The sequence below is a fragment of the Chanodichthys erythropterus genome, chromosome 19 (genome assembly GCF_024489055.1).
Source record: "Chanodichthys erythropterus isolate Z2021 chromosome 19, ASM2448905v1, whole genome shotgun sequence".
Classification (NCBI taxonomy): domain Eukaryota; kingdom Metazoa; phylum Chordata; class Actinopteri; order Cypriniformes; family Xenocyprididae; genus Chanodichthys; species Chanodichthys erythropterus.
The window spans coordinates 38,350,116-38,363,062 of NC_090239.1; the positions used below are offsets into that span (position 1 = coordinate 38,350,116).

Consider the following 12,947-nt stretch of genomic DNA (forward strand, 5'->3'; position numbering starts at 1 on the left):
CGTTGAGGGTACCCCCTATTCGTCGCTTGACAACGTAGAAGGTCGCCTTATAGATTTGAATGCAAATCCCAAATCTTTGTATTTTGACGAAACTGGGTTATCCATCCAGTGGTTTGCCTGCGCTAGAAAGTAGTATGGTTTCAGGCGATTAATTTTAATGCTGCAAATTGTGTATTTTGCAGTAGCGTGCAGCGCATACATTTTCGTGGGGCAGAAACCTTGTCTAAATCGGTATCACGACTTTTTTCTTTTTTTTATATAATTTTGGGCTACATTAAAACGACACAATTGCAGGACTGCATATTTGCTGTAGGCTTAACAAATGCCTTAATTTAGGTGGGATATTTTATAATTGTCGATGTTTTTTTTAATTTGCTATGGCTTAGTGAGCCTACAACTTTTTTTTTTTTTTTTTTTGCGACAAAAAAAGAATAGCCTACTTTTATAGAACTTTCATCTCAATACTGATTATGAAGTTGTGATAAATAGCCTACTGTAGAAGTCTTTATATTGCTTAATATGGACATTTCCTTTGGCAAAGAGATGGATGCATTCTGGGAAGTGATGTGTTTAAATATAATGGCTACATATACCCGTGTTTTCTTCACTTAGATATTGATGCTTACCCCTTTGCAATTTTTAGCAGGGGTAAAAAATATTGAAACTGTACTTTTTCATTATGATTGATATTTTGGCGCAATTTTGTGCAACACGTCACTGTGTGCGACCATCGCAGAACCATTGCCCAGCGCGATTCCACCACGGTAAGTCGCTTACAACAGCCTGATAAGCAAGAGAAATGAATTAGCATTTACACGTCCAAAATTAATAAAATTACGATTTTGTAAAAAACGTGTGTATATATATATATATATATATATATATATATATATATATATATATATATATATAAACCTGCAGTGCATGTTTTGCCACACTGCCAAGCAAGCGGTTTTTAAAAACTGCAAAAATTAATGATGACTGGGGCCAGAGGGTCATCAAAAACAAAAATGCATCTCGGGTGGTGGCCTCTGCCCAAATAGCTGTAAGTAAAAATGCTCATGCTTCATTAATTGAGCGGTAATCAATATTAAGCCCAAAGTACATACAGTATTTGGTACCATGTTTGTTGATGGACAGAAGACATAGTGTGTGCTGTGTACCAGGCTTCACATGTGTGCTTAGATGTTGGAAGTTGGCACATCTTGTCAGTATGAAATTTTAGACAGACAATCACTTTAAAAACCACACCATACATCCCTATGAAATAGCTTTTGCAGCACACATGACGTTCAAGTGATAAATGTATATCACATGCAAGTTGCTCTGATAAACAGTTTGCCAAAAAAGCTCCCCATACAAAATATTTAAATATACTTTCATTTTATGCAGGTGTACTTCTGTTGTGAAAAAAAATACTTTAAATACTTAAAATACTTGTGTAACTGATGGCAGGGACTATGGATAGGGATGAACTATGAATCAGTTAGTACCTAGTTTATACACCAAATATATTGCCCTCTGTTTCTAATTCAAAGTCAGTGTGGAGAAGACTCAATCTTCATTACTGTCACAACATCTCATTAATTATTTAAAAAAAATAATTTGAATAGTGACAGTTGCAATTTAAGAAATACTCGTGAATTAATATTTCTGTGTATTCATTTTACAATATGTCTTTAATCATGTGTTAATTACTTTGTTTCATTTCAGGTCCAGAAACTTTCTGCCTTAGGCTATATGCCCATACTATTTATCAGCCAGAGGCACAAGGGCACAGGCAAGTTGATGGCAGATGTAGTCACGCATCTGCCACCAACTCAAAATAATATGCGTTTCCTAACCAGCATGAAGAGGACATATGACTTTATAATCAAACTGTATGGTAAGAAAAGTTAATTAGTGTTTGTTGTTGATTTCTTTGACAATGTGTACTGAATTTATATTTTTGATAACTTTACAACAGGAGTGCCCCAGCCTCAGCAAGACCAGCCCCAGCAAGACCAAGACCAGCCTCAGCAAGACCAAGACCAGCCCCAGAAAGACCAAGACCAGCCTCAGCAAGACCAAGACCAGCCCCAGAAAGACCAAGACCAGCCTCAGCAAGACCAGCCCCTGATCCTAGACCAGCCCCAGCAAGACCAAGACCAGCCTCAGCAAGACCAGCCCCTGATCCTAGACCAGCCCCAGCAAGACCAGCCCCTGCCCCTAGACCAGCTAATCCCACAAGACCAGCCCCAGCAAGACCAAGACCAGCCTCAGCAAGACCAGCCCCTGCCCCTAGACCAGCTAATCCCACAAGACCAGCTTACCCCAACAGACCAGCAAATTATTACGCTTGATTTATTTACGATCAACTCTCAGGCTCAGCAGCATGTGGAACCTAGGAAACCCAGGAAAAAAGTAAGTAATCTTGCATTGCACCGCATCTGTAAATTTGTCCTATGTTTTTTTCCAATCATGGCACAATATAAAACAAGTTACACGTGGTGAATTTCACCTCTTTTAATTAATTTAGCCTCTCCTCCAAAATACTAAATATACAATTCTCAACCTTTTTCTCTTGCACCTATCAACCCCGGGCCCACCATCCACCCCAGGCCAAGACAGACGAGCCCCACCATGCATCCCACCTCAACTAAAGAAGAGACGAAGTAAGTAATTTTGCCTTGCACCCCATCTGTAAATTGGTACCATGGTTTTGTAATCATTGTGTTAATATATAATAAGTTAACTAATGTGAATTTCACCCCTATCTATTAATTAAGCCACTTCCCCAAGATACTAGATATAATTCTTAATCTTTCCCCTTGCACCCTAAGCCACAGGTACAGAAGCCCCACCCTCTACCCTGGCCAAAAAGAAGAAAGCAAAAAGCAAGTAGACTTTTTTTGCACCCCATGTGTATATTTGTTTCTATTCTTTGCACCCCATGTGCATATCAGCAGCCATGTGTTGGGTGTAAAGGTGTTTTTGCATGTAGCCCCCTTTAATTGGACCAAACTCAGGTTGTATTCACACTAGGTCTTCACACAGTGACTCATATATAAGACCTCAAGCAAACTCAGACCCATTTGAAGTGAATCAAACTTTTTTTTTTGCCTTTGTCATTTAAGGTTGCAAATACAGTCGACAGACAATTTATCCATACGATAAAATATTGGAAAGACGGATGAATGGGGTAAGATGTAGAACCATATTTTTCATTAGGCTCTCTGATTATCTCTTGACTGATGTCTGTCTCATCTTTCAATCCACATGTGACAAAACAGTAACACTGAGCAGCAGTTATCAGACTTTTTCAACTATCAACCCTCTCAACTATCAACTCAAAGTGCTACCCCTTACGAAAAAGTATTTTTCAAGTTAATTTTATGAAGTATACTTAAATAATGTTCAAGTATATTTTTAAGTATACTTTATGTAGTAAGTATACTTATATCAAGTGTACTTGTAGTAGACTTGTAAGTGTACTATTTCAATACGGCTTGGGACTAAATTGGCCCACTTTTAGTATATAAAAGTATACGTTTAAGTGTACTAAAAGTGCAAACTTTAAGTACACAACTAGGTTTCTCATTTTTAATGCATCTTTACTACAAGTGACCTTATAAGTATACTAGTAGTTTACTATTTTAATACAAGTAGTAAATTTTTTAGTTTATGAAAGTACACACTGCAGTCTACTCTCAGTAAACTACTAGTTTAGAAGTTTATACTGCAAGTGTAAGTTTTCTTTAAGGGAACATAACATTATAATATTTATATATTATTTTGCACTTGCAGTATACTATTATTTTTTATACTTGAAAAATACATTTAACTGCTTTAATTTTAATAACATTTTATTAGCACTTGAATGTTGGTAAGTTTCATAAAGGCAACATTTTAAACAAAGAAGTTGAGAAAATCACATTTTTGCGATCAGATTCAGGATGATGATCAAAACGCAGATGGAGTAGATCAAGTCCAAGAACCCCAAAGCTTCACAGACGTTTTCTCTTCATGTGTTACGCTTCATTTTTTTGGTAATATTAAGCAAGCAGTTTTGATTTACAAGCTGTTTAATATTTGATAGGAAACCTACCTCTCTTGGTTTACTTGGTTCAGCTTCTTCTTCTCCTGTGTTTTGATCCAGAGTTTCTGTACTAGAAGATGTGTCATAGCGCATCCTACCGTATAACATTGAAAACATGGATAGCTGGAAAATTCAGTCAATGGCGAGGAAAGAGTAAAGTAGAATTAAAGTAAATTCTGATGTACAGATGCCAGTGGACTAGCCTACACAAAATTTCACATATGCAAAATGAGAAACGTATCTTTTTTATATCAGTATTCTAAACAATAATTTCACAAAAAAGTTAATTTAATAGGCTACTTGATCAAAAACGTTAAGAAAACTAAAAGCCAAGTATATTTTGAATACTTCTTGATCAAAAGATAGAGTACAAGTAAAGGCCAAATATAATTGGACTTTTCTCTCAGTACAAGTCAAGTACACTTAAGTGTAATTAATTGTATATTTTCGAGAATTAAAAAATGTAGACTTAAAGTATACTTTCTTATTGTTTGTTTTAAAAAATATATACTAATAGAAAACTTGAATTAACTTATTTTTTCGTAAGGGACATACTGCAAACCCTAAACAAAAACAACAATGCAAATGGAATGCAACAACATATTATTATTTTTTTATTGAGTTTACAACAAATACATAAGTACTCTTGTCAACTAAATGATGTTCCACATAAGAACGTCAGTACAGAGAGCTAAGTAAAAATATTATTTGAATGGTAAAATCATTACAGTACATTCACTAAACTGATTAAGTTTGTGTGTGTGTGTCTCTCTGTGTGTGTGTGTGTGTGTGTGTGTGTGTGTGTGTTTCTGCAGGGGACGGCAGCAGAGGTCAAAGTGCGCTGGCTGCCTTGCTCTTCCTGGTAAGTGATAGCTGATGTAATTTAATCCATAGCTACAAACAGTCTTACCCCCAGTTTCACAGACAAGGCTTAAGCTAGTCCTAGACTAAAATGCATGTTTGAGCTGTTTTAACTGAAAGCAACTTTCACTGACATGTCTTAAAATTCGTCATTGCCATTGTTTTGTCTAAACATACATATCAGTAATGTTTTTTTCTAGGGTATGTTTATAAAAGCAACTTAAATACCCTAATTGAAATAAGGCCTAATCCTGGCTTAACCCTGTCTGTGAAACCGGACCTTAGTGTTTAAAAACCTGGTTCCATTCAGCCCTCAAAGTGAACTTTGAAGTGAAAGTGAAAGTGGGACTGATAATTGTTTTGGGCACAAGGAACTATCTAAGCATACTCGGATCCCTTTTAAAGTGAACTGAACTGAAACCACATGAGAACATGTGCACACCAGCCTTCAAGTAGTCATCTGGCTAAAGTTTGGTCATTTGACATCTGAAGCAAATACATTCTAACCTGTTTGCCCTATACATTTGCTAATTCTATTTTGTTCATTTGGGTTATTTTGTACGGTGTTTGCCAAACAGCAGTTATTTTTACAAAGGGAAACCTCCCATTATGAACCAAATGTAGTATAATTAAAATGCCCTGTGAGGTAGACTGAACCAAAAACAACTCTTGTCTCTTTGTGTTCACATTATGAGTTCATTTAAAGATGATGCAGATCACTTTCTAGTCCACTTCAGCTCTGATGGAGTCTTAAGCTGAATTCATAGTTACATGCTGACGGCCGACATATAGGCCTTTAACCTCATAATTTCTGTGCCCATCACGTTGTGGTGAGTATTTGCTTAACGACACAGTAAACAGTAAAGAGTGTGTATAAGCAACTGAGTCCAGTAGTTTTTACTTGGAACAAAATGACTGCTGCTTGACAAACACCATATAAAATAAACTAAAATTATTAGTTTATTTTATTAGTTATATTAGTTTATTAGTTACATTACTTTTGCTTAAGTTTGAAGATATGTCATCTTAAGCTGAAAAATACGGTTTACCCTTTTTCTGATGGATAATCAGAAAAAGGGTAAACCGTATTTTTCAGCTTAAGATGACATATCTTCAAACTTAAGCAGAAGAATATTTTTGAGCTGTGGGCTGTACTATATATGCTGTGTGTAAGATGACTTTTTACTTTTTGACTATTTACAGTGGCAGAGTCTGGGACGACACCTGGGAGCCGGCCAGCAAATTTGCCTGATGACCAATATTGTTGTACTGTTTGTTTTGTATATATTTGTCAATAATTAAATTCACTATTGTTACATTTTATGATTTGTCTGTCAGTCATTGACTGCACTGAATAATTAAAGTGTCATGACTTTGTGCTGTATTTGATGGGAAAAGTGAGATAGCGGAAAGTTGCATGTAGTGACAGTCAAGCCACCTTTATTTATATAGCACTTTTTACAATACAGATTGTATAAAGTAGTTTCACTGTGATAACATGAAAATAATACAACAAAGTTTCTTTCTAAAAGAAAATTACATTTGGCATTATACTAACTGATCATGAAAATTTTAGTCAGTATTGATGGTAATTTTGGAGCAAAGTAAATGGGCCCCTATCCTGGTGACAGATGCCTACTGCATCAGAATGTATTACTGAATTCTTTTTTACCTCTGATCACTAGCAAAAAACACTGTTTTTGTTATCATGGTTGTCTGTTCAGAAAAATTATGAGAGTTCTTAAGATATTTCAAACATTCCCAATGAAGAGAAGAGGCACATTTATCAATTTTCATCAATGGTACATGGGTCAGCAATGATTTTTCAGGTAAGAAAAGAACTATGACAAAAAATAGGAAAATGAATTGAAATCACACAGCATCTTAAGTGCCACTCAGGCCATTTTTTCATATCCTTTCTTTCATACAAAGACAGTCAAATTTCACAAATAATTTCCTCATCCTCTATGTCAACAATTAACGTACAGTATGTGCCTGACACAAGGTGATCAGACTTCACAGATCAGAAAGACTGGAGACATGAGCCTGAGAAATTATTAAAGCCAGGAACAATTCCAGCTTGGCCATCAATATCATTTAAAAGTCTAATGTTTTCTTGTCATAAAATCAGGGAGAGAGGTAGGTTTCCCTGACAATAGGGAATGTGCCAGGACACTGAGGACATCAATCTGGTCAGCCTGGAAAGACTTGACTGTGGGCGGTTTAGTAAGGCCTATGAAAGTGGTAGGAAATCTAAGGCCTGGCTGTTCAAGGTGGGCCACATGTGGCCTGATGTGCTGTTTAATCTGGCCAACGTCTTCATGATCAAAGGCCTCTGGTCTTACTACAGTAAGTAGTCAGGAAAATGATGCATTATTCATGAAATACTCTCAGTCCACACTTATTCTAACCTTAACCTTAACTATATCTTTATTCTCCATGCCAAGTATGAGCTCTTGTCCTCAGGCATAAGATATAGGGGACCCCAATGTAAACTAAATATTTCTATACTATAGGCCAATTTAAACCTACCTCAATTAAAAATGTAAATAATGTTGCCTGAGGCTGCAGCGGTTGTGCAATAGCTTCATGATATAATGCATATAGGGTTGTGTGTAGGTTCAGTCTGGCTACATATCACTTTGTTAAGTCTTATGTGTGAAGCATTTGAACTCAAGGCAAATATCCCTCTGGGAACAATAAAGGAGGATATCGCCTGCAAAGTGGTCTTCATGATATGTAAAAACTAAAACGTTGTTGTAGGACTATAGCAAGCACATCATAAGACAAGTCTCAACCTCGGCAGTAACATATGTCAGTCTGAAGAAGATACATTACTCCTGATTTAAATTATTGACCTCTGCTCTGAACCTTGAAACCCAGGACATGTTTGAAGGCTTGTCATTTAGCAAGGTACTATACACATACTGTAGGACCAGCTGTTATAGAAAGCTCTGGATCTTTGCTGTCATGCAGATATGGTCTCCAATATTTAACCACTGTAAACACTATGAAATATGGTAATAAGCTATTTTGACCTATGTAACGGTTCAATTTTTAAAATTTGATGACACCAGTGTGTTTCCCATACCCTCAAATAACAAAAAAAAAAAAAAAAAGGGTATATCCAAAATTCTACACTGCCAACTTCAACTTATGAGAAATATACCACTATATTTTAAAACTACAACTTCCACTAGAGACATATCATAGAACACAGTTACAAAGCTAGTGTTACTTGTAGTTTTTCCGGGCTGGGTGGGTGGACCTGTTCGGCTCCTGTTTTTCTGCTGTCTGCTGTGAATGGGCTTCAAATACACTCAAAAAGTTCAAAACTGGACAAAGTGGTTTTGCTGGTGACAAAATCACTGATTAAATCTGTACATTGAAGCTATACTGGTGTTAGTGACCCCCTGACCTGCATTGCGGGATATGGGATTCGCATGTGACCCACATTGTAGTGTTCTGTCTTACAGCATAATACACCCCTAAAGAAACTAATACACCCTAATACTCCCTACAGCATACTCCCACATTATGGTATGCCTCACACTGCACTTTAACTTTGGCAGTTCAACACTGGATTATACATACACACTGCATTAAATACATCAACCTAACTGCTTCAACTGTATACCATGCACATCCATGACATTTTCTGTATCCAGTTCACATACAATCTGTTGCACCTTAGCATATTTATATTTTTACATTTTTTATATATATATTTACTTATGCATAGGTATGTCTACATAATTTATAATGTGTTCATACTGTGTACAGTGTATTATGTGTAGTGCTAAATGTATGCACGGACATGTTGTGTATAATGTGTAGTGCTAACTGTATGTACGGACATGTTGTGTATAATGTGTAGTGTTAACTGTAAGTATGTCTAATAGTACACTGTGTGTACTAGCTATATGTATGTACATATTGCACATTTTTATCTGTAGAAGTATATGTATGGTTATATGTAAATTGTTTCTGCAATTCTGGAGCACGTTCCCAAGAATTTCACTCACCAAAGCACATGTGCTGACTTCACATACTGTAATGTTTTACCAATAATAAGAAATTATATTATTAAAATAATGTAATGAATACTATGATAACATGTAAATAAATGCTGATAGATTTAGCATTATTGTTTTAAAAATATCAATAAACAAAGCAATCAATCCAGTTTCCCTGGCCATAAGACATAAATAATAACATTAAAAGCAATACATATAAACCATATGATCTCATGAATAAATGTTATCTGTGTATCCATGTAAGATGGATCTAGGACATGGAGGAAACTGTCATGATGAAATGTGTTCTTCCCCCTAGTACAGACACTGTACTTAAGACGACACACCATATTTTAGGCATTTATTAGCTTATACAATCACAAAGACAACACACATAGCTCAGACACATAACAAAAATCACAAATGTAAAAAGTGAAGAGCATGTCAAGTGATTACAATGGCCAGGTAAGGACTGACCCTGTGATACATGATGTGCAGCTATGGAGAGATTTGCAGTGGTAGTATAGTGCAAATGTAAACAGTGCAGGGATTTAATCAGTGCATGTTTAACATGTTTAATATGACTATGGCAAAAAGAGTATGAGCAAAATAGTATTGCTTAACAAAAACAATATAAAGAAGATAAAAGAACATAAAATAGATAGAACAACAGAAACTGAAATATATATATATAGATTATACAAGCCAACAGGGGTAAATGTTGAAACCAGTCCAGAATGTGTAGAGGGGCTAATGTAGCCCGTAAAACAGTCAAATGAATAGTGGATACTAGACAATAGAAAAAGTGATGTGATGGTTGGCGCAGGGTGAGACTCATGCTGAAAAGTCCATTTCTCCCCTAACCTTTTCTGTTGAGTTGCATTGAGTTGCTGGTTTGCCCCAGAGACAAAGGACCTCCTCAATGCTGAGCATGACAGAAGACTGCTACTGCATACTATCTTCAGTTTGTTAAATGATTAACTCCAGCTCCATGCCAAACACAGAGCCAGCTTTCCTTAACAACCTGTCCCAGAGGCCCTCTTCTTAATGCTGCCACCCTAGCACACAACAGCATAAAAAAGGTCTCTGGCCATGTTTAATCTTGCTCAGAGTCACTACTGGTATGGTATTCCTCAGAATCACTATCAAAGTTAATTTCTGTTTCAGTCAGAACTTGAACATAACATTTCTTTGCATGCTTTGCCAGGCTGTTGCTTGCTTGCTTGTTCTTCATCGTCAAGCTCTGTAGACCTCGGATACCATCTGGAATTAGGCCCCACAACTCACCTTACATGATAAAACACATTGAGCCTTTATTAATTAGAAACATTCAGAAATATTGTAATGTATGCCAAGTATAACAAATACATACCTGATGTCACATTAGAAAGCTTGGATGACATCTGCTTCAGGGTGTCTGCACGGGTGCAAAGAGACTTCCAATGCTTGTTCATCTCTGCAATAAGAATTTTCTTCTCCTCTTCAAGTCTCCTTACTGCCATCACAATGTCGAACGCCTTCCTCTTTGTCCTTAGATCTACAGAGTCTGGAATACATTGATGAAGCATAAGTCGGTTTTATTTAAGATTAGTATTTAGAGATTTTCAGGAGTTAAAATCGAGGCATGACAGATTTTTTCCCACTATGTGACTATTTCACATAGTCAACGGAATTGTGTACATACCACCGTGTGTAAGCTGCCATGGCCAAACAATCTCATCAGACAGAATGGTGTCAAATGTCAGTTTTTCTGCATTAGGAACCAAGGTGTTATACTTTTCCACTACAGAATTTAAGATTTTTTTTTCCTCCCTGATCTTTCGGCGGATTCGGGCACGTCCTTTGCATCCGTCACTATCCTTATAGAGACGCTGGGACCTTCTCTTAACACTTGCCACCAGCTCCTCAATTCGGCTGGCAACAGCAGCAACATCAGCATCATTTGGGGATGTTGTTGCTAAGAGGAAGAAATGAAGAGATAAGAAATATGCTTATTGATTCCATGAAAAATTATTTTTTCTGGTGTATGAGCAGAATGAAGCCCCAAAAATCTTTTCATATTTCTCTGTAACTGAGAGGCTACACTTGTAGCTAAGGTTGAGTATAGTTAGGTTCTTTATTGTCCCCATGGGGATAATCTTGTCCACACGTCATCAGCAATCAGAGTATGTGCTCTTTGACTACGATTACAATGAGTTTCTTTGGAACTGCAGCCAAGATAAGTCAGAAGTGATACATCAAGCACCAAAACAAACAGTATAAAACAGTATATCCTACCTTCTGCCCACTCATTGATATCAATGATCCACCTCTCCAGTTGCTTGTCTGAGATGTCCATGTCCGTTTTCATGGCCTCCAGGTTATGCAACTGGTATTGCAGGGCTATTGTGGCCTTCAAACATAAATGACAATGAGGGAAACGCCTACCACTTTGACTATTGTTGATAAGGATAGTGAAGTACCTTCACTATTAGAAAACCACATACAACACAATATGTGGTATGAACATTTAATATTTTATATCAAAACACTAAAAAATACAATTGACACTACACATGCAACCATCCGTATATTTAATATATATTGAAGAATATCTGGGCAAGTTTTCTCTATAATTTTGTGATCTATTTATTTGCTTCATTTTACATTATCGCTATGCATTTTGCATAAGGGAAAACCTGTGTCTTTACCTTCCGATATCGGCGGGCAAGGGTAGAAGCCAAGTTGTCAAACTTTTGTTGGTTCCAGCGCATGGCCATTATCGTCAGCATGTCTATGCGTCCTGCATATATAAAAAATATGAGATTATCACCCTTTTTTCCAGTAGCAATAAGAGAAGAAACTGTGCAGACTTGAATCACAAAAACTTTTCAGAGATAATAACTTACAGTACTATGGTATTAATCTGCTGTCTTGTGCCATTTGATTACTGTCCCATGAAAGGGTTAGGTAAATAGCACAGGATAGTGAAGAAATAGCATGACACAATGGCGCAGGACAGTATTTAAATGTGTCATCAGGGTCAAAATTTACTGGTTACCTTACCTGCTTTTGACATGTGCTTTGTTGTAACAGCAATCCTCGAGAGGAAAGCATTGCACTGTTCCACCTCTTCCCCAAGAGTCGAACCAGCACCCTCCTGATATGCTCCACTCCATTTTACCTTTAAAAAAAAAAAAAACCTAAGTGGCAACAATCTTTTGCAGGATTTCAGGGAAAGAAAATGTCATAAACAATTTTTCCTTACCTCACATTTGAAATCATGAGCTTTGGCATGAAAAACAGAAAGAAATGGCCTCATGTTGAGGAGTTCCTGAAGCTCAGGGCATTTCTCTGTCACTCTCTGGAGGTAAGGCCAGTACTTGCATGCCACATCCATTGCAAAAAATGTAACTGTCTTACAGGCCATTTGCTTTTGGAGGTACAGGGGGTAGGCAAAAATCTCCCCCCTGAACATATTGAGGGCACGAAGGAGAACCCCATGACGACATACAGCAAGTTCCAGGCCCTCCTCGTCTGTTTTTCCTGAGGACTTCTGAGACGTTTCACGCGCCGCTGACCATTGCCCTCCACAGACACCTATTCCAGAGACCTAAAACATGGAAGATGGTTAACAGCCCAAACTTGTTCAAACAAAGTCCCCTGTAGGATGTGGTGTTTTATAGGTAAATATAGTAAAGTTGTGCAAGTTTACATGACTGGTTGAGGTATGGACATAGTCCACAAATCTTGCGACGTCATCATCATTCGCAATGAACACGCCATCGAAGATGGCTTTTTCCTCCGATCTAAAAAAAAAAAGGAATACATATGAACTTTAAATATGATATGATTTTCAATTCACAGCAGTTACCTTCAAAGTAACGGACCGTCAATACACACAGTACCTTGCTGCACTCTTGAATCTGTAGTGCTTACGGTTTCCATCAACGGATACTGCAAGCATGTCTGGGCTGCACGCTGGGCAGTCAAAGTGGTCCTCCTGGCATAAT

The 12,947-nt window shown here is 37.1% G+C and overlaps 1 protein-coding gene across 1 annotated transcript; it reads left to right on the forward strand.

The window, feature by feature from the left end:
- The first annotated feature begins 757 nt into the window (after positions 1 to 757).
- On the forward strand, positions 758 to 6,197 carry LOC137008174 (putative uncharacterized protein DDB_G0294196). The gene is made up of 8 exons (XM_067370045.1): positions 758 to 764; positions 1,714 to 1,885; positions 1,967 to 2,403; positions 2,601 to 2,654; positions 2,823 to 2,876; positions 3,117 to 3,181; positions 4,894 to 4,940; positions 6,143 to 6,197. Exons 2-4 carry the CDS (start codon positions 1,741 to 1,743, stop codon positions 2,640 to 2,642), a joined length of 624 nt encoding a protein of 207 aa, XP_067226146.1. The 5' UTR covers positions 758 to 764; positions 1,714 to 1,740; the 3' UTR covers positions 2,643 to 2,654; positions 2,823 to 2,876; positions 3,117 to 3,181; positions 4,894 to 4,940; positions 6,143 to 6,197.
- Positions 6,198 to 12,947: the final 6,750 nt, after the last annotated feature.

Excerpts from the sequence above, each read along its gene's own strand:
- LOC137008174 (XM_067370045.1), top strand. The coding sequence starts at position 1,741 with ATGCCCATACTATTTATCAGCCAGAGGCACAAGGGCACAGGCAAGTTG. Across the intron at positions 1,886-1,966 it reads CTTTATAATCAAACTGTATG|GAGTGCCCCAGCCTCAGCAA; the intron begins GTAAGAAAAGTT and ends ACTTTACAACAG. Across the intron at positions 2,404-2,600 it reads CTAGGAAACCCAGGAAAAAA|GCCAAGACAGACGAGCCCCA; the intron begins GTAAGTAATCTT and ends CATCCACCCCAG.